The sequence below is a fragment of the Bufo gargarizans genome, chromosome 2 (assembly GCF_014858855.1).
Source record: "Bufo gargarizans isolate SCDJY-AF-19 chromosome 2, ASM1485885v1, whole genome shotgun sequence".
Taxonomy (NCBI): domain Eukaryota; kingdom Metazoa; phylum Chordata; class Amphibia; order Anura; family Bufonidae; genus Bufo; species Bufo gargarizans.
The window spans coordinates 398176705-398198721 of NC_058081.1; the positions used below are offsets into that span (position 1 = coordinate 398176705).

The 22017-nt window shown below is 43.1% G+C and overlaps 1 protein-coding gene across 1 annotated transcript in view; it reads left to right on the forward strand.

Annotated features, from left to right (window-relative positions):
* Positions 1 to 912: 912 nt before the first annotated feature.
* Positions 913 to 22017, forward strand: part of LOC122928228 (E3 ubiquitin-protein ligase RNF14-like) — a 40231-nt gene continuing 19126 nt past the window's right edge. Inside the window, exons 1-4 of the mRNA XM_044280848.1 lie at positions 913 to 1073; positions 16962 to 17123; positions 19350 to 19501; positions 20463 to 20948. Coding sequence (XP_044136783.1) covers positions 16970 to 17123; positions 19350 to 19501; positions 20463 to 20948 — 792 coding nt within the window. The 5' untranslated portion in view covers positions 913 to 1073; positions 16962 to 16969. The remainder of the gene's footprint in view (positions 1074 to 16961; positions 17124 to 19349; positions 19502 to 20462; positions 20949 to 22017) is intronic.

Below are 22017 nucleotides of genomic sequence, written 5' to 3' on the forward strand. Positions count from 1 at the left end.
TTGATTACCAGCCTATAAAACGCTGTTTGTTGATCAAGGTGATGTTTTTGGCTAGGCTTCTCATTTCCAGATCATGGTTTTGCTCTTCTACTCCAGACTTCAGTAATTGGCTGGGTTTGGTTGAGAAAGTGAGAAACTATGAGAGGATTCTGTACAAACAAAGAGGATCCTGCGCAAAGTGGAGTCAGCTGTGGGAAGATTGGGACACGGATAATTAATTAGGAATCATTATTTTTTTCCCCTTTTTTTTTTTTTTTTTTTTTTTTTTTCCTGCAAGGTGGGGGGTTTGGGGGGTGGGATGGGGAAGATCTCATTAGTCCGGTCTTTTCTACTTGTCTGTATCGGCAAAGAATGTGCAGTTGTTCTGGAGTATTGTAGAATCTGCAGAGATGCTGGGGGATGGCAGGTCCCTCAGGAATTAAATGACGGATGCTGGGGTGTTTATGTAATTATTGCCGAGTATGCTCAGGGTTGGAATCGACGGACTTGTGGATTTTATAGTATTATAAATGTTGTATTGACCTGTATTTTTTGTATTATAATTAATAAAATATTTAAATATAAAAAAAAAAAAAAAAAAAAAAAAACTGAAACCGAGGGGGAGGCTAAAAAAAGAAAAAAAGAGAAAGAAGAGAAGGGGGAAAAAAAGTGGCAATGCAATATGCATACAAAATGACAAGTGAAAGTCTAGGTTCATAAGTCCTCCTGTATGACAGGTCATATTGTCCCTCCCTGTCGTCTGTATACACTGTATGTTGTTTTTTCCTGAAATGCCTGATTTAATAGGTAAAACTGCAGTGATGTCTCCAAACATGTTAATCTGCAATATACTGTATAGTAATATGTATTACTGTCACTTTAAACCTGTGACAGGACTTGGTCACGTGCTTTTCTAGGGCTGGGCGTGTATTGCTCTGTGTTTTTCATTCTGGGGATTGTTCCTACCGGCTTCCTAATGTAAAGTCTCTTCTTACAAGTACGGTTCACGTCTACTCCCTATTCACACACACCTACAATTCAAGTGTGAGAGGCTAAAGCAAAATCAGATATCTACAAGGCAACAGTAAAGAACTGTAAGTAGCTGCCGACTGTGCTGTTTAAATGGGGGCTGATTTCATGTAAATGATACTGAAACTTTTTTCAAGATCTTTGATTTCTATTAGGTAACATGACTGAACTGATACACTGTAACAAACTATCAGTACAAGGAGGCCTGTTTGTAAACAGCAGTGCTCCATGTTCTCCTCAGCAGCACAGTGGAGGGGAGAAGGAGGCAGTCCCTCCCCCTGTGCCACTGCTGCCGCTGCCATCAATGGACTGATAGCAGGGAGGAGGAGAGGATGGACCTTAATTTAAGTGTAGGCAGCGGTATCACATACCCGGCACCCGCCCTCTTACATGGCGCTGCGATCTCCGGCAATTAACCCCTCAGGTGCGGCACCTGAGGGGTTAATTTCTGGGGATCACAGTACCATGTCATAGAGGGCGGGTGATGTGATACCACTGCCTACACTTAAATTAAGGTGTTAATTATATTCATTGGTGGCACAGTGCGCCCCCCACCAACCCCTGTATAAAGTATAATCATTAGTGGTGCAGAGCGCCCCCTCCAGTATTATAACTATTATAATCATTGGTGGCGCAGTGGCCACAGGCGCCCCCCCATTGTTATACTCATTGGTGGCAGTGGCCACAGGGTCCTCTCCTGGCCTCCTCATTTGTGGTGCAGTGCCAGTTGTGATCGGAGCCCCAGCAGTGGGGCTCCGATCGGTTACCATCGCAGCCAGGATGCTACTGAAACCCTGACTGCCATGGTAAGCTCCCTTCTGCTGTGTTCACAAAGCCCAGGGCAGCAGGAACAGTGTAAAGTCCTATTCACCCTAATAGAGCTATATTAGGGTGAATAGGAGAAGGGATTAAAAGATCCCAGGAAGCAGATTGTGAGGGGGATGTATAGAGAGCGGTCTGTGTAGAGGGGGGATGTATGGAGAGCGCTCTGTGTAGAGGGGGGAATGCACGGGAGAGCAGTCTGTTTAGAGGGGGAATGTATGAAGAGCGGACTGTGAAGAGGGGGGATGTATGGAGAGTGCTTTGTGTAGATGGGGATGCATGGAAAGCGCTCTGTGTAGAGGGGGGATGTATGAAAAGCGCTCTGTGTAGAGGGGGATGTATGGAGAGCGCATTGTGTAGAGGGGGATGTATAGAAAGCGCTCTGTGTAAAGGGGGATGTATGGAGAACGCTCTGTGTAGAGGGGGAGATGTATGGAGAGCGCTGATGCCTTCTGATGTGGTCCCTGGTTGCAGTGGCAACTCTCTTAAATGATTGGCCTTTTAAGGATTGCAGTGGGGATAGTTTATTTTAACCCATGTCACATATAGAATATTGGTTTGAAAAACTCCTTAAAGGGTTTGTATACACTTATTTCTGAGACCTGCTGCTTAGCTTCGGGAGCGAGAATCTGTGCTTGGCCTCGTTCCCAGGGTGGCTTTGCTAGCTGGGAGGCTCCCTGCTCCTAGGTCTGCCTTGAGTGCCGAGCTGATCACTCGGTGCTCGACTCGTCTGTCTGTCGGTCATGTGACGCTGGCCACGTCACATGACCCTCACTCCCCACTATAAATACAGGCGGCCTGCTGGCTACAGGTTGCCTGTGATTTTCGTCTCTAGTGCTGTGTGTGCTGTTATTATTGCTTCCTACTTGACCTCTGGTATTGACCTTGTTTGTTTCCTGACCTCGCTTTGCCCGATCCCTTGGTACCTACGCTATCTCTCGGATTTGACCTCGGCTCGTTCTCGAATTTCGTCTCCTGTCTCATCTCTTGTATTGATGTGACCTCCCGAACTGACCTCGGCTAGTTGACCCGCCATTGCCTTTCCCATCACTGGGTACTGTTGTCTCATCTACCTCCCTGTCTATCCGTTTGCCTAAGGCCCCTTTCACACGAGCGAGTATTCCGCGCGGGTGCGATGCGTGAGTTGAACGCATTGCACCCGCACTGAATCCTGACCCATTCATTTCTATGGGGCTGTTCACTCGAGCGGTGATTTTCACGCATCACTTATGCGTTGCGTGAAAATCGCAGCATGCTCTATTTTGTGCGTTTTTCACGCAACGCAGGCCCCATAGAAGTGAATGGGGCTGCGTGAAAATCGCAAGCATCCGCAAGCAAGTGCGGATGTGGTGCGATTTTCACGCATGGGTTCTAGGTGACAGTCTATTCACTGTATTATTTTCCCTTATAACATGGTTATAAGGGAAAATAATAGCATTCTGACTACAGAATGCATAGTATAATAGTGCTGGAAGGGTTAAAAAAATAAAAAAGTTAACTCACCTTATCCTCTTGTTCGCGTAGTTCGTTCCCGGTCTGTTCTTTGCTAGCTGTGGGCTTGGGCTAAAGGACCTTTGATGACGTAAGATCACATGCTCCATCACCATGGTGATGGACCATGTGATTGGAGCATGTGATCTCACGTCACCACAGGTCATTCAGCCCAAGCCCACAGCTAGCAAAGAACAGACCGGGAACGAACTACGCGAACAAGAGGATAAGGTGAGTTAACTTTTTTATTTTTTTAACCCTTCCAGCACTATTATACTATGTATTCTGTAGTCAGAATGCTATTATTTTCCTTTATAACCATGTTATAAGGGAAAATAATACAATCTTCAGAACATCAATCCCAAGCCCGAACTTCTGTGAAGAAGTTCGGGTTTGGGTACCAAACATGCGCGATTTTTCTCACGCGAGTGCAAAACGCATGACAATGTTTTGCACTTGCGCAGAAAAATCGCGCATTTTCCCGCAACGCACCCGGCTCTTATCCGGGCAAAAAGCATGACGCCCATGTGAAAGAGGCCTTAGTGTTGTGTATCGCCTTCTGCCTTGGCTGTCCTTTGACCTTTGTTGGTGATCATACTTATCTGACACCCAGTGCATGGTCCTGGCTCGTTTGCTCCCCAGCTTGCATTGCTTGTCTTGAGTCCCTTCATGAAAACTTCCTGTTTGATGCCATTACAGCCAATAACTGATCAACGCTTTCCTTGCATTATGTTAAATGGTCATGTGATGCAAGGGGAGCAGATCTCTACTGTGGCCTGTGATTGGCTGTAGCGGCATCAAGATAAAAGTTTTCATGGAGAAACCCAAGACAAGCAGCGGAGGCCTAGAGACGAATGAGCCAAGGCCCAGCACCTAGGGATCAAGGAAGCATGATCAGCAAAGTGAATCTAGCTAGTCTGAGAGTTCATAAAAATTAGTGCACAACCCCTCAAGAGCCTCAAGATTAATGGGGTTAGAAGAACAAATCAAAAGGAGAGACAAATGGGCAACTACACAAGGTAAGACACATCTTTAAAAAAAAATTATACCATAATTATATGCATTTTAAATTTGGCGACTAATAATTTCATTTGGCTCCTAAACTTTTCAGGTTAGGAGCCAATGGCTCCTTGATATTTTTTTTTGTCTGGAGCACTGTAACTGTTGCGCCGCTTATCTGCGACTTTTCCCTGCTCACGTCAGTGCTAAAATTGTTGGCACAGTGTGGACGAGGAAGGGGATGGGTCACCAGGCCCGTCTCATTTACCATTTTCTACGCCTGTTTTAGGCACAGAAAAGGGTCTAAATGTAAAGCAGCTAGGAAGCTTGCATTACATTTAGAACTGGCGCTGGATGCGCCGAAGTTATGGATCGTCATGCACTTCATAACTTTGGCGGATCCACTGCCAGCTATGGGCCTTTATTAAGACTGGCGTCTAAAACGGCGGTCTTAATAAATGTGCCCCTTTCTTTTACCCCACCTCATGGCTGGTTCACCTTGAAAACCTTCATCTTCAAAAAGTGGAACACATAAATTTGGCACATTCACAACACTTTTCTAGACAAAACTGTTTAGAAAGCTGCTGAAATTGTCTAAAACATACAATAACGTGGGCACACATCGAATGTTCTACTTTTTTATGCAATTTTGCCTTTTGGTTCATGTAGGTAAGTTACTCTCCCCTGATTTGATTTAAATGGATCTTTGCATTAATATAATTTTTATTATTTTTTGCCAAAATATTTTTTATCTTGTTTTGCAACAAATAAAAAAGAAAAAAAGTATAAAATGGGCGTGACTGAATAAACTGCAATGGATGCTCCACTATTTTGTGCAAGATATTGGCAAACATACAGTATATAAAAGCCTTGACGCATGCTGTGAAATATATGGTAATTTAGGGTACTTTCACACTTGCGTTAGAGGATTCCGGCAGGCAGTTCCCTCACCGGAACTGCATGCCGGATCCGGCAATCCGTACGCAAACAGATAGCATTTGTTTCCGGATGCGGATTCGTCTGACAAATGCATTGAAATACCGGATCCGTCTCTCCAGTGTCATCCGTCAATGCGGCAATTTTAATGCCGAATCCGGCACTAATACATTTCAATGGAAATTAATGCCGGATCCGGCATTCCGGTAAATGTTCCGGAATTTTGGCTGGAGAAAATGCTGCAGTATCTTCTCCAGCCAAATACAGTAAGAGGGACTGAATTGATGCATCCTGATGCATACTGAACGGAATACTTTTCATTCAGAATGCATTAGGATTAAACAGTTTTTTTCCGGAAATGAGCCCTTAGGACGGAATTCAGTAATGGAAAACTTTAACGCTAGTGTGAAAGTACTCTTAGGGTATTTTCACACTTGTGCTGTTTGATTCTGGCAGGCAGTTTGCATACAGGAAAACTGTATGCAAACGCATGTAATTTGCAGACTGATCCGGATCCTGATCAGTTTGACAAATGCATTGCAATACCGGATCCCAGAAAAACGGATCCGGTATTTATTATTCTCCATATTTTTAAAGATCTGCGCATGCGCAGACCTGGAAACCGGGACATTTGATACCAGATCTGGCATGCCGGCATTCAGGCAAGTGTTCCGGAATTTTGTCCGGAGAAAATGCTGCAGCATGCTGCGGTATTTTCTTGGTCCAAACACCGTAAAAGTGACTGAACTGAAGACATCCTGATGCATACTGAACGGATTGCTTTCCATTCAGAATGCATGGGGATAAAACTGATCAGCTTTTTTCCGGTATTGAGCCCCTAGGACCGAACTCAATACCTGAAAACTTTAACGCTAGTGTGAAAGTACCCTTATACTCTGTGGCATTTGTGCTAGTGTGAAAGTACCCTTATACTCTGTGGCATATTTTTCTATAAAGTGACATTTCTAGAACACTATTGATACATGAGAAACGGGGCTTCACAGAGGCGTTCTTCACTGAATGATTCATCTTTAGTTACATCAGACTGGAAAACCCCTTGACACATTCCAGGTCCATTAATATTCCTCAGCAAACGCAGTGAGAGAAAATGCTGTGTCACGGGCTTTGCCCTTTGGTATTTGTGTACTGTACTGTTGCTTTTATTGGGGTTGTATTGTTTATCTTAGAGAACAGAGCTGTATGATTTCTATATGACTCATCCACCTGTCCCTTGTTACTAAGCAACTGAGCTGTAAAACTAGTCTTTACTGATGTCATTACATGTGCAGTGCTTATGTAATACCCTGAAAATGGCTGAAAGCAACAGGGCACAGTTTAAAAGTGTTACTTACTTCCCTTTTTATAAACATAAGGTATTTTAAGGACTTAACCCCTTCTACCCTGGAGGTTTTTTTTTTACTTTGCGTTTTCGTTTCACACATCCCAGAACCAAAACTTTTTTATTTTTCGGTTCACATAGCCGTAAGGGCTTATTTTTTTGTGGGACAAGTTGTACTTTCCAACACCACCATTTAGGCTACATGCACACGACCGTATGTGTTTTGCGGTCCGCAAATTGCGGATCCGCAAAAAAATGGATGATGTTCTGTATGGCATCCGTTGTTTTTTTGCGGATCCATTGCAATAATGCCTATCCTTGTCCGCAAACTAGAAAAAAATAGGACAATTTTTTTTGCGGAGCAACGGAACGGACATACTGATGCGGACAGCACGCGGTGTGCTGTCTGCGTTTTTTGCGGACCCATAGAAATGAATTGGTCCACATCCTATCTGCGAAAAATACTGATCGGACACGGAAACAAAATACGGTCGTGTGCATGAGGCCTTAATATTACATTGAATGTAGTGGGAATTGGGGAAAAAAAATCCAAAGGTGGAGGAATTGGAAAAAAAAACACAAAATTTTGCCGCAGGTTAACTTTTTTTTTACGGCGTTCATTATGCGGTAAAACTGATATTCATTCTCCAGATCAGTACGAATCCGGTGATACCACATATGTATAGTTTTTCTCTTCACCCATGACAGCACCATAAGAGAGGATCCACCCCCATAGACAGGAAACCTGCTGAATAAAAGGGCAGACACTCCCCTCCCAATTCAGTTTGATTTCCTGTCTCTGAGGAAGCGTGTAATTTTTTCAAGATCCTTCCCCCTGGTGGTGCTCCTATGCTGGCCCCAGTTGCTAGGCTGGAGCATTGCTTTTTTCCCTTGGGCATACCTGCAGTACCCTGGGGTAAGAAGCGGCATCATTTGGTGCGCTGCTGGGGATGAGCAGAGGCACAGAAAGCCTCCGGAGGGAGCGTCTTGGGTGCTGGAGCGTGGTGTGCCTGGTGGCATCGCTGATGCGCTAGAGGCACGGACTTCCTGGCTACAAGGGGAGAAGGAGGAGCTTCCAGCAAGGAGATAGGCGGGGGAAAGCATGCAGAGCACGCAGAACGGCATGCAGTGGAGGACGAGGTGACGTCATTACAAAGCACCTATGAGAAGAGCACTCTGTAAGCAGGAGGACGGCGTCATAATCAGAGTTTCTGGCTTGCCAGTAGGAAGCATGGAGGAGGAGAAGCACACAGAAGAGTCTGGAGTCCCCCCAGACACTGGTACCTCTGAGGGGCAAAGCCTCGGAAGGTGGTTTCTAAAAAGCAAAATAAAGAGTTTGGTCTTTGTAAATCTGTTTTACCGCCTGAGTCGGAGTACAGGATGTGTCAGAGTTGCATTGATAGAACAGTGGCTGAGGAATCGCTGTCATTTTATGATCTGACCAACATCTGAAGGGAGTCAATTCCTCTCTATCTTCAAAAAGAGCGGTCGGTACAAGAGATCCAAAATAGAGGCTATTAGATACCACACAGGAGTTTATTTCATCTGATTCTAAAAAAGATGAAATACACTCCACCTTATATTGGCATTCTGATATATTGGCATTCTGTTCCCTATCTTCTTCTGAGGAAGGCGAGATAAGTGGCAAACCATGTTTTCCAATAGACAATACGGATAGACTTTTAAAAGCCATAAGATCCACAATGTGCATAGAAGAGATAAAAGAACCAAAGTCCATTCAGGATGTCATGTTTGGTGGTTTAGAATCCAGACACCATAGGGTGTTTCTGGTACATAAAAATGTATCAGCCTTAATAGAAGGGGGAGTGGAAGAGACCTAAAATAAAAGTTTATATTTCTAAAAACCTTAAACAAAAATATCCCTTTAAAGAAGAAGACTGTGATACTTGGGATAAAGCACCTAGAATAGATGTAGCTATATCTAAAGTCTCTAGGAAAATGGAAAACGCTACTTAGGGACCCTTTGGATAAAAAAGCAGAGGCTTTTTAAAAAGGAGCATGGGAGGCGTCAACCTCCTTATTCAGACCAAGTATCGTTTCCACATGTACGGCTTGTTCCCTTATGGTCTGGCTCTCTAAGCTAGAAAATCAATTAAAAAATAAATGCCCCAGAGAAGACATACTAGCATGTTTGCCCACTATGAGAAAAGCGGCAGATTTATTGGCCGATGCTTCAGGTGATTCAGTAAGATTGGCGGCTAGATCCGCTGCTTTAATAAATTCTGCCCGTAGAGCGCTCTGGCAAAAAAACTGGGTTGGTGACTTCCTAACAAAAAACAAGCTATGTGAATGGGAATACCTTTTTGGGTGGGCTCTAGATGACCTATTAGACAAAGCTGCGGATAAAAAGAAGAAAATTTCAAGGGTTTCAGGGTTCCTTCACAGAGAGTAATATTTTTAGCCGTCCTTAGAGAAGGAGACAAAAAAATCAAGGGAGGATAGATAAAGAACCCAAATAAAGGGAAGAAATTATTTTTTCAACCAGCCCTTTGTAGACAAAAATAAACAAGATCAGCAGAGGTCAGGTAGGAGGCAGATTAAAACTATTTCGCTGCCTAGTTTTAGATTTCTTGCAACTCGTGGATTCTAGACACTATTCTCACTGGACTAAAACTAGAAATTCGAATAGTCCCTCTGGTAAGATTCCTAGTGACAAAAGCTTAGACTTCGGCTCAAGGAAAATCTGAAGTACTAAGATTAATCACATAATCAGTTTTAGTTCCTGTTCCAAAAGGAGAAGAAGGCGAGGGGTTTTACTCCCCTATTTCTAGTTAAAAAAAAAACGGATTTCAGAACGATAATAAACTTAAAAAGTTAAACCGGTTCCTACAAATAAAAAAATTTGAAATGGAAACTACAAGATCAGTAATAAACCTTCTTCCTCCTCCTGACTGTTTCATGGCAGTAGTCGATCTCAGGGAGTCGTAGTAAAAATAGAGGGGCAGCTACAACATCTTCAGTTCCAGGTCCTCCCGTTCCACTTTTCCATGGCTCCAAGGGTATTCACAAAAATAATAGCAGATATGGCGGGTCAGATAAGAGAAAAAGATATTCTTTTTATACCATACCTGTCACGGGTGAGGTATGGGAGGGAACACCACACCGACAACAGGAAAGAAGGGAAAAACCACTAGGCCTCAACGCTAGGGAAAAGGGGAAGGGTCACCTCCTAAATAACCCTACTCCTTACCCTGTCTCCTATCTGTATGGGCACACACCGAAGGTAGGAATTCCCATACACCGTAACATTAGACCCTGGAGACCCTAAGGAGCCCTACAGATAAAGGCTGGGCATGAGGCGACCCGCTCCTTCCCAGTTGAAGGAACCAGTGTCTCCCTGAGGCCTAGTAACAACAGACAAGTGGAGGGACACCAAAACACAAAGGAGCAAGATACTTAACTTCTGAAGAGATGGACGAGCACGGACTCCAGAGAGGACAACACACCAGCTATTCCATAACCCAAATGAAGCTATCAACCGCACAGCCAGAAGGGTGAGGTCAGACTATATAGGGGAGGTGTGATTACCACTGAGCCACACCTGAAACAAGGGCTGTGGTGAAGAACAACAACAACTACTGAAGCAAGTAACCAAAGAGGCTGTTAGATTCCGTCACGTGTAGCCAGTCTCTTTGATCTCCTGACATCTGTCACAGGAGGGACCGTAAAAGACAAAAGTAGGTTTTCTTGCTGCCCACCCACACTACCAATAGCAATTTGGGGATTAACCTTTTTTCCCTTTGGTTTACAACTTGATGCTGCAAGTACGGACAAATATTCACAAAATGTCCCTTCTTGCCACAATAAAAGCAGACTCCTTTCACATGACCCAAGCTTTTGCCAGTAGTTCCAGGAGTAGCTCCTCCTATCTGCATAGGCTCATCACAAGGCACAACCACCCGATTCTCTCCACCATAAGTGTCAAAGGAAGCAGTACCCTTATTGGACAGTACGTTCTGAAGGTGAGGAACCCCTAGATCTCTCCCCCAGGCGTCTATCAAGACGTACAGCAAGGGACATAGCTGTTTCCAATGACTCAAGATTTTCATGAAAAGCCAATGCGTCCTGCAGTCTCTCAGAGACCCTGTCAGAATTGGCTACGGAGAGCAGAAGCGTTCCACTCTGTATCCGTAGCCCATCTCCTAAATTCAGAGCAAACGGTCTCCGCAAAACATTCTCCCTGCCACAAACCCCGTAACTTGGTCTCGGCCTGAGAGATCCAATCCGGGTCATCATAGATAAGACCTAAGGCTCTAAAGAATTTATCTACCGACCGGAGGGATGGTGATCCGGTCGGTAGAGAAAAAGCCCAAGATTGGGCGTCCTCTTTAATTAATGAAATAATCATACCTACACGTTGACACTCATCACCAGAAGAGTATGGACGAAGCCTAAAGTATAATTTACATGACTCCCTGAACCGTATGAAATTGTCACTACCCCCAGAAAACCTGTCCGGGAGAGCTACCTTCGGTTCAGGGCAGGCCTGGAACCCACCACCGGAACCAGCAGCCTGTGGTCTCTGAATCTGCAAAACCATCGCACAGAGATCTGCTACCTCCAAAGTCAGATTCTGCATCTGTTCGACCAGTTCAGTCATAGCATCCATAGCTGCACAGATCAGAACAAAAAATGGCGGTATTGGCTCTGGATAATGTCACAGATGTAGTAGGGGAAGACACCAAAAGACAACAAGACGGAAGTGAAAAGACACTAGGCCTCACCTCTAGGGAAGGAAAAGGGTCACCACCTATGAAACCCTGCTCCTTGCCCTAACTCCTATCCGTATGGGCACCTCTCGATGGTAGAGATGCCCATACACAGGAGCCTAGAAAACCCTGGTGGCCCCCAGATGCCCTAGACTTAATGACAGGGCAGAGACAATCCACTCCTTCCCTGGTGAAGGAACCAGCGTCTCACTGAGGCCTAGTAAACAACAGAGGGGGGGAATACAAAACACAACAAGTGGAACACTTAACTTCTAAGGATGATGGATGATCAGGACTTCAACTAGAACCACACTCCAGCTCTACCAACACCAAAGGAAGCTATCCAGAGCAAGGAGTGATGGGTCAAGTCAAACTAAATAGGGGGAGATAAAGGTTACATGATCCACACCTAAACAGGAGGTGTGGACAACCAAGCAACACACAGACAAAGTGAAACCAAAAGATGCTGTCAGATCACTAATGAGCAGATAATCTTTCAGACCTTCTCAAACCTGTCACCGGTGTGACAGCACCTCTAACATCAAGGGCACCTCAACTACCATGTTGGCTGATGCTTCTTACCACAGAGCGTGCCCCAGAGGATTTTGTGCTGTCCACCTCAACACTGTGCTGGCAGGGAGGCTTTCTGCTAACCGTGAGTAAACTGATGAACTGTGTGTTAATATTTGGCCCCTCATCGGTCCACCGTGCAACTCACGTGTTGCCCCTGCGCTACTGGCTGGCTGCACCAGTATGAACAGACCCCAGATGTAGGCAAGTTCATACACAGGAATACCTAGTTTCCTAACTCACCCTATAGGACCCTGGTACTAATGTCAAGACTGAGACAACCTGTTCCTCCAAAAGGAAGGAGGAACAGGAGTCTCCCTCAGGCCTTAATACAAATGACAGGGAAATGCAACACACAAAATAACCCAAACAAAATGCAAAAGGAAAATAAAACACTTAACTTCAAGTGGCTATCGCAGCACCAGTGACTCAGCAGAGATCCACACACCAGCAATCCACAACTCAAACAGAAGCTATAAACCGCATAGCATAGTGGGAGAAACAATTAATAGAGATGGTTAAATTACCATAATAGCCTCACCTTTGGAAAGAAGGTGCAGCAAGCACTAGAAACAACACCGACGTTATTTGATCCAAACTTAGAACATGTCAGATCAAACCACATGTTGCCAGTCTCACCGATCTCCTACCACCTGTCTCGGGAACATCCGTGACAGGGTTAGAGCTAGGTCTTGCTGTCACGGATGCGGTGTGGTTGGAAAAGTCCACACTGAGCACAGGAGGAAAGGGGATAAGAACGAGGCCTGGAAACTAGGGTAAAGGAGAAGGTCTCATGCTAGAACAACCCTAATTCAAGTGACTAACTATCAGTATGAACTGACCTTGATGGTAGGAATGTACATACACAGGAACCTTGAGCCCTAACACACCCTGTGAAGCCCTGGCATAGTGACAGGACTTGAGACAACCTATTCCTCCACCAGAAGGATGAACAGGAGTCTCCCTCAGGCCTGGATACAACAGACAGGGAAATGTAACATACATAATACAAATATGAAAGACGACACCTAACTTCACGTGGAGCAAAGGCAGCGTCAGGAGCTCAACCGAGGTCCAACCGCCAGCTAGGCCAGAGTCCAGAAACTGAAGCTATAAACCACATCCCCAGAAGGGGTAAGCAGTAATAAATAGGGAAAGTTAAATGACCAAACCAACAACACCTGCCAGAGGTGTGGGCATTACCTAAACAACACGGACAGAAATGATCCACAAGGAACCATTCAGATTAACCCACGTGTTGCCAGTCTCTCTGATCTCCTAGCCCCTGTCACGGGAGTGCCCTCGTAACACTTGCAGGTAGTACCTTAAAAGTTCAGGTCTCAGCTCTTTCTGCCTTGTTCAATCAGGATATTGCAGGATGCCCGTGGGTTTCAAGATTCTTTAGAGCAGTAAGCAGATCCACCCGATAACTTCCCATAGACCTCCTCCATGGGACTTGAACCTAGTGTTAAAGGCCTTGACACACCCACCATTTGAACAGTTGGATGTCAGCTCCATTAAATGTATTACCTTGAAATTGTGTCTTTTAGTAGCAGTAACTTCACCTCGAAGGGTTAGTTAAATCCAAGCCATATCCATACATCACTATTTTGGAAGACAAGGTGTTTTAAGAACCCGAGGTCGGAAGAAGAAAGGTCACTTTATTGCTTGGATGTAAGAAGAGCCTTGATTATTTATCTGTCTGGCACTGAAAGCTGGCAAAAATCTTCTTCACTCTTTATCCTCTTCCAAGGAGTGAATAAGGGAAAAGCTGCCACCAAAGTTTCCATTGCTAGATGGATTATTTCTGCCATTTCTCTGGCCTATTCTTCATCTGGTTTATCTCCTCCGGTGGGTCTAAAAGCACATTCTAACATGGCAGTTGCTACCCCCTGGGCAGAAAGATCCTCGGTTTCCATAGAAGATATTTGCAGGGCGGCTACCTGGTCTTCTCCTTCAACTTTTTTTAAGCACTGTCGGCTTGATTTGAACTCATCTTCTGTTTTTTCCTTTAGGGAAAAGGTGCTTTTTTCGGCTCTCCCACCCTAAAGTTTTTCCTCTGGTAAATTATTTGCTGTGCTGTCGTGGGTGAAGGGAAAAATGATGATTACTCACCGGTAATTGGATTTTCCAGAGCCCACAAAAACACCCTTAATTTCCATCGCTTCTGGGTTATTTCTGGTTCTCTTAGGATGTAGTAAAAAAAAAAAAATTATGAATTAATCATATGTACTGTATATTAAGTTGAGTATTATTGTCTGTTATCTAAACATTATGTGGGCGGACTACCTCCGATGCTTGGATATCTCACTGAATTGGGAGGAGAGTGTCTGCCCTATTATTCTCCTGGTTTCTTGTCTATGGGGGCAGATCCTCCCTTGTGGTGCTGTCATGGGCTCTGGAAAATCCAATTACTGGCGAGTAATCATCATTTTAATTTCGTTTTGATACTGAAAATAGTTTTTTTTTATGTATTTTTTTTTTCCGGTCATTTTCTGACCCCTATAACTTTTTTTGCAGTTTTGTGTGCTGAACTGTAAGAGGGCTCATTTTTTGCGGGCCAATTTTTACTTTTCATTGATACCATTCTGGGGTGTGCAACATTTTGATTACTTTTTAATTTTTTTGTGGGAGCAGAGGCGACAAAAAAATGGCAAATTGGCCATTTTGACCCTTTTTTTTCTATTTCACCTTTTTCCGTATGGGTTTAATACTTTTATATTTTGATAGTATGGGCGTTTTCGCATGCGATGATACCCATGATGTGAATTTTTTACATTTTTTTAATTCTCATTTTAGGTAAAGGGGGTGATTTGAATTTTTATATTTTTTTATTGTTTTTTCTTATACTTTTTTTTAATAGTTCCTATAGGGAAGTAAAACAAGCAATACTTAGATTGCTATTGTCATAGACTCCAAAAACTGTGCAGCAGCCTCCCGTCATTCACTATGAACGGGGCTGTCACACACAAGCTACGGCTCCTCCGATCGCTGCATGGAGCTGGGGCATTATCAGAAGTACACGCTTTCGGTATTTAGGGTGCTCAGATGCTGTAGTCAGGTATGAAACAGCAGGCACCAGGTTGCTATGTGAGTGGAGCAGGCACTATCTTTAAAGACTCGACATGTGACGTAATAGTAGGTTACATTTTGGGAAAGGGTTAAAATACCTTAGGACTTTAAGGGTTATTCCACCTTTTTAACAAATTTTTTGGTATCCGACCAGACCCGTAGTGGGAAGCATAATTCCCTGCCCCCTGAACCCTAAACGGCTGCTCATTCACCAATTCACCAAAACTGAGTGGCGGACAGCAGCCGGTAAATTTGCTCCCCCCCAAAAGGTCCAGCATGGAGGTGGGGATAAATGGTGGATTACCTGTCGGCTCTCCTGACCCTGACATGTCTAAGTAAGTGAATTCTAGAGAGTCTTTTCTTACAACTCTGTACTGTGCTGCTCCTCTGTTATTCCTCCTGAATTTTAATATTAATACATACATGCTTTTATTTTAAATGGCATCTGTTTGCAAATTTTGAAATGTGGCTGACTGTTACATGTGCGCTTGGCAGCTGAAGAAACCTGTGTTGGTCCCATGTTCATATGTGCCCACATTGCTGAGAAAAATAAAGTTTTAATGTGTGCAAATGAGCATCTGTGAGCAATGGGGGCATTGCCATAACACTTTAATTGACAGGGTCAGTTATGATGAAGTTTTTCTTACCTGGCCTGTCAATCAAAGTGGAGAGGGCGTGGCAATTGCAGAGAAAGCAGAGCCTCCAAGGCCCCTTTCACACGAGTTTTCCGCGCGGGTGCGATGCATGACTTGAACGCATAGCACCCGCACTGAATTCTGGCCCATTCATTTCAATGAGTCTGTGTACATGAGCGTTTTTTTTTAACACATCAGTTCTGCGTTGTGTGAAAAACGCAGCATGTTCTATGTTCTAGTATACCTGTGAAAGGGTAGGGAACAGCACAGCCCTGTGCTGCACCTTCACCACTGTCCCTACCTACAGCATACTTGCACAAACCGCCCTAAGTGATGGTCCACAAATGGACGGCAGTCCCTTCTTAGCTAAGTGTAGGGGCCTAAACCAAATGAGAAAAGGTTAGTCAGACAGAAAGTGGTGAAAACCAGACAGGCAAAAACCAGGACCGGATCAGGATCCAAAATCAGATACAAATACAGTACACACCAAAGTGAAACCAGGAGAAAACGTCTGGCGAGGTCACAATAAGCAGAGTCTAATACCAGGAGGTCATATCAGAGGCAAGATCAGTAATCAGAAGCAATATCAAAGTTAGCAGGCAAAGGTCAGAAATCCAGAGTAGCTTCCTAGTAAGGCTTAGAAAACCAGTCACAGGCACCTGTGGCCAGCAGCTGCCTGTTTACATAGCCCCCCACAGGAGGCTGGTATGGAGCTGTGCGCTACGATTGGCCAGCGCTGCAGCAAGGGACAACCCTAATACAAAAACTCCGCCCAGTACAACAGACGGAGCTGCAGACACCGGGGCCTATACCGGGCGAATGGAGCGGCGCCCAGACATACTAGTAAGTGCAGGGGGATCCCTGGGCGCCGCTCTGCCCGCTGCTATAGTTAGTTTTTAGTTTTTAAACTAGTGAAAGGTCCTCTTTAAGTAGCCTTGTCAAACGTTATATATTAAAACGGTCAGATGTTTTACCGTAGATGTTTTTCATATTTCACTAATAAAATCTGGCTAAACATGTATATGAATATGGCCTAGTAAAGACTCTCTGCCTTTAGAAGTGTGTTTTATATACATTTCCCTGGCAGTATAAAAATCTAGGCATATTTTATAATTTTATATTTTATAATATTGTACCCACCTGGTCCCATTAAAGATAGGTTAAAGGAATACAGTATGTAGATAAAAATGGGGTCATTTATCAAATGACATAGCAACTAATCAGATTCCACCTTTCATTTTTGAAATCTTCTTTGGAAAATGAAAAGAGGAATCTGATTGGTTGCTCTGGGCAACTAAGCCAGTTCTACTTTACACCAGTTTGATAAATGAAACCAAAATTATTTTTGGACTGCCACAGATAAGTCAATGTCAACAGAAAACCAAGAGGGACAAGAGGACGAACTATTAGCCCTCACCAGTATTTACTCTGAAGACGAATTTAAGAGGACAGATGCTGCTCCAGGAGGAGAGATTCAATTGTGTCTGGAATTACCTTCAGAATTTGTAATATCTATCAAAAGTGAGTAATAAATTGACAATGGTTAAAAACAATATAGATTTATGAAATGGGGGACATTTCAGCATTTAGAAATATTTTTTTTTTTTATCAGTCTCTAGTTCGCCAGCATTTAAAGTGCAGCAGTGAATATAATCAGCAGGGCTGAGCTTTGCATTTGATGATTTAGAGAAAATATCTGGTAAATCTGTTGGCTATCAGTAATTTATGTGATGGCAAATCTAAACATACATGGATGTTATTCAAATGCAGTGAGAACATTTTAAATAGCTGCACACACTTAATTAGACCAAGTCAGTGAATAAATAGTGTCGCCTAACAGTGTATGTAGGTTATGCTGCTGCACTGTACACAAAACTAATACCACCATAAGGTACTCAAGTGACCCCCTTATATTACATAAATAAATAAATGGGGAAAGTTTGACCCATTACACCATCTCTTACATAGGCAGTTTTGACATGTCATTTAGAAACCAGTATTTTTTTTAAAGAGTAACTAAACTTTTGAATTACATTTTATTAAGATGTTCCTAATGCCATAGTAAAACTTTTTCTAATATAAGTTAAGACTTTTTATATTTTAATTACAGTTTTCCCCCTTAAGGCCTCATGCACACGACTGTTGTTTGATTCCGTGTCCGTTGCGCCGTTTTTCGTGATTTTCTGCGAACCCATTGGTTTTCAACGGGTCTGTGAAAAACTCGGCTAATGCACCGTTTGCCATCCGCGTCCGTGATCCATTGTTCTAGTCCATCAAAAAAATATAACCTGTCCTATTATTTCTGCGGAACACGTTTTGCAGACCCATTCAAATCAATTATTCCTATCATTTGCATAGAAAACCTGTCTTAGCCTTTTTTTTACATTCCTTTATGTCGGGTGGTCCTCCAAAAATAAACAAATACTCACTGAAACAAAAACGGACACGGATCACGGAACAACGGAACCCCACCGATAAAAACAACTGTGTGCATGAGGCCTAAAGCGCACCATTCCCTGTGGTGTACGGAGTACGGACATGACATTTTATGAATGGGGCAGCAGCGCTGTGAGTACAGGCAGGAGCGCATATTGCTGCTCTTGCCTGTGTTCTACAGAGGTTTACTAACTCCTAGCATAGCACATGGGTACCCTGTATCCATGTACTATGTAAGGATTAGCTGAGCGGAGTGGGCTACTGCTTCTGCCTGCTCCACTAAACTAAGGGTCCTGCATGTCAGCTCTTAGCTTACCGAATCAGGCAGAATTTGCTAAGCTAAACCTGGTACGCTGTACCCATGTGCTATGCCAGGAGTTAGCAAACCTCTGTTGGGCACAGGCAGAAGCAGCAATGTGCGCTCCTGCCCATACTCGCTGCTGCTGCCCCATTCATAAAATGTCATGTCCGTACTCTGTACACCACTGAGCTGTCAGCGGTGTACAGAGAAGTGAATTTGAAGCGCACAGGGAATGGTGCGCTTTAAAGGGGGAAAACTGTAATAAAATACTAAAAGCCTTAAAGTACCGTATATTAGAAAAAGTTTTAATATGGCATAAGGAACATCTTAATAAAATTTTATTCCAAAGTTTAGTTACTCTTTAAGCAATGTTTAACTAGTGCCAGGGCTCCTTTTTCAATGGGAACAAAACTGATCAAACCAGAACGGAGTGCACTAGAATGTATTCCGTCCCGGTTTGTTGCATTCTCATGCCGGACTCAAAACCGCTACAAGCAGCGCTTTTGTGTGCGGCATGGGAGACTGAATATGCCAATGTAAGTCAATGGTGCCAGATCCGTTTTTTTCAGAGATTAAAAAATCTGATATGGCACCCATTGACTTACAATGGTTTTAGTTGTAGATAGTTTAGATATTGGATTAGATATGCCGGATATCGAAACTGGACAGCAAAAAAATCATATACAAAAGTAGCCTTATTTTCAGGTATTAGTTACTTACAATCAACCTAATGGTGGCAGCTGCTTTCCCTGCTAGTTTTTAGTTGACACTTATGACACATATAATTTCCTTAAATAACATAAAAGTAAGTAACAAAACATGCAATTATTTGAAATGCAAAAGCAAATGCCTTTACCATATAACTTACATGAGGAGCAGGGTGTATAAATAAATACAGTACATGTCCATAGACCATATATAATATTTAGGAACATGAAGCCAATATGATACTATATATTGTAATTTGGTGTATATGTTAAAAATAGCTTTCTTTGTATTTTCCTCTAAAGGTAATAGCGCAACAAACTCCTCTGCAGACAACTTTGAGGATACTGTGTCCTTTCTGCCACCAATTGTGCTGAACTTTGAACTTCCTCCAGGTTACCCATCCACTACACCCCCAAATTTCACACTAAGCTGCAAATGGCTTTCACCGGCACAGGTTAGTTTTCATTTGATATACTGACTGGATTCCTTACACAAGCTCTTTATAGATAAGTTAGGTTTGTTCATTGTCTCACAGGCTCATCCATCTGAGAGTACAGTATGTTCACATGGCTAAAATCTGCCAAAAACTGGTGGTTTTGCTGCTAAATCCACATTCAAAACTCATCAACTCAAAACTCCACCTTCTTGGAAACAGATTTGACTGTGGGTTTCATGGAAGTCAATAGGGAAGCAGAGAAACCTCAACTGAATGAATAATATTGTGACACTGAAAAGTGGATAATCAGAGGAAAACAAAAAAAAAATGGGAAAAGTAGACCTTTGTTTTATGGGGTTCTCCGGGAATTAGGAAAATGAAAATACTTTATTATAAATACATTCCCAAATACCTTTTATTTGATAGGCTCGTTTTGTCTGGGGAACAGTCATTAGGAGAAATAAAATGGCTGCCGTCCTATTACTACATACAAAACCTGTCCTAATCACTATGACATTCTTTTTGATTTGCACAATACAATATTTTACAAACTAATCACACATGAGAACAAGTTACTTCACAACACTGAGGTAAAGAGCTGCCTCATCCTTCTCTCTGCTCTACTTGTCAGAGATTATGATCCTGAATACAGATGATAAGATTTTCAGCTGAATCTCTGTAGAAATGGAGCTACAGAGCTATGCTTATTTTTGTCATGTGGAATAGTGGTGACCTTTCTTTGTAAATAAGTCACGAAGGGTGTGACTTGCCAGGTACACCTACTGGAAAAAGTGCCAGTGGTGATGCGAGGCTTGATAAATATGGTGCTCAGTGTGAGGACTATTCTTTTCAATGCCTCATTATACCAAGTTGAAAATTTGGAATACATAAGCGTATATACCAAAGCATACTTACCGTAACAGTATACTTGCACGAATACATTTTTTTAAATCAGAATTTTAATTTTTTATGATTTCAGCTGACTCTGTTATGCCAGCATTTAGATGACCTCTGGGAGGAGAACTGGGGATGTGTTGTCTTGTTTGCATGGATTCAGTTTCTGAAGGAGGAGACACTCGATTACTTGAATATAAAATCTCCATATGAGATTGATTTGTGTAGTGATGGTCTACAGAGTTGTATTCAATCTGAAAAGACCTGCGCTGATGGGGTCTTACTGGACAAGCGGGCCATACAAGACGTGCAGTCAGTGCCTGCCCTGGTGAAATACATCTTGGACTTCAATGAAGCTCAACAGAAGAAGGCTTTTGATAGCAAACCATACTTGTGCAATATCTGTTTTATGGAGAAATTGGGCAGTGAGTGCACCCACTTTAAGGATTGCCAGCATGTGTACTGTAACTGTTGTCTCAAGGACTACTTTGAAATCCAGATTAAGGACGGCCAAGTCCATGCATTAAACTGCCCTGAACTAAAGTGCACATCTGTTGCAACACCTGCTCAGGTAAGTGAAAACTTAATGGAGATTATGAGGAAAGGATTTGCCTTTTAAGTTTTCCATGCATATACATGCTCATTCTGGGCTTTGACGTTAAGGAGACGGTCCTATCAGTGATTGACAGCTATAACTGTATGCAGAGTCATAGAGGTAAGCCTGTCAATCACTGATAGATCTGCCTCCTTGACTTCAAATACCAGAATGAGCATGGTTATACATGGAAAAATTACAAGTTTTACTGAATCCTTTCCCACAAAACTTTATATCATATACTAGTATATATCATATACATCAACTATATATCTTCACCTCTATAACATGCTGCCTGCAGATTAATTAGTATTATCAGGGTGAAAGGTTTCCTTTCATTTAAGGCCTCATGCACACGACCGTTGTGTGCATCCGTGGCCGTTGTGCCATTTTCCGTTTTTTTTCACGGACCCATTGACTTTCAATGAGTCCGTGGAAAAATCGGAAAATGCACCGTTTGGTAGCCGCATCCGTGATCCGTGTTTCCTGGCCGTGAAAAAAATATGACCTGTCCTATTTTTTTCACGGCCAACGGTTCACGGACCCATTCAAGTCAATGGGTCCGTGAAAAATCACGGATGCACACAAGATTGTCATCCGTGTCCGTGATCCGTGTCCGTGTCCGTTTTTTCCTATCATTTTAATGGCAAACGAGTTAGATTTTTTTTTCATTTTTCATGTCCGTGGATCCTCCAAAAAACAAGGAAGACCCACGGATGAAAAAACGGTCACGGATCACGGACCTACGGACCCCGTTTTTGCGGACCTTAAAAAAAACGGTCGTGTGCATGAGGCCTAAGGCTTAGTCATTTTGTTAGGCCTGGAGCATTTTAGCTTGATGGCCTAACAGAGTACCACAGGATTTTCTGGTGAGTGTAGGCTACACAATAATGGGCTCCAGAGATCCAGCAGTAAACCATCACGTGATGCTAGACACAATTCTTACATTGTAGATTTCCTATCTTTTTCCTAAGCGCATCTTCTAATTGATTTCTAATGTTTCTCAGGACTAGTGAATGCTTTTAGAGGTATTCACATCCCATAA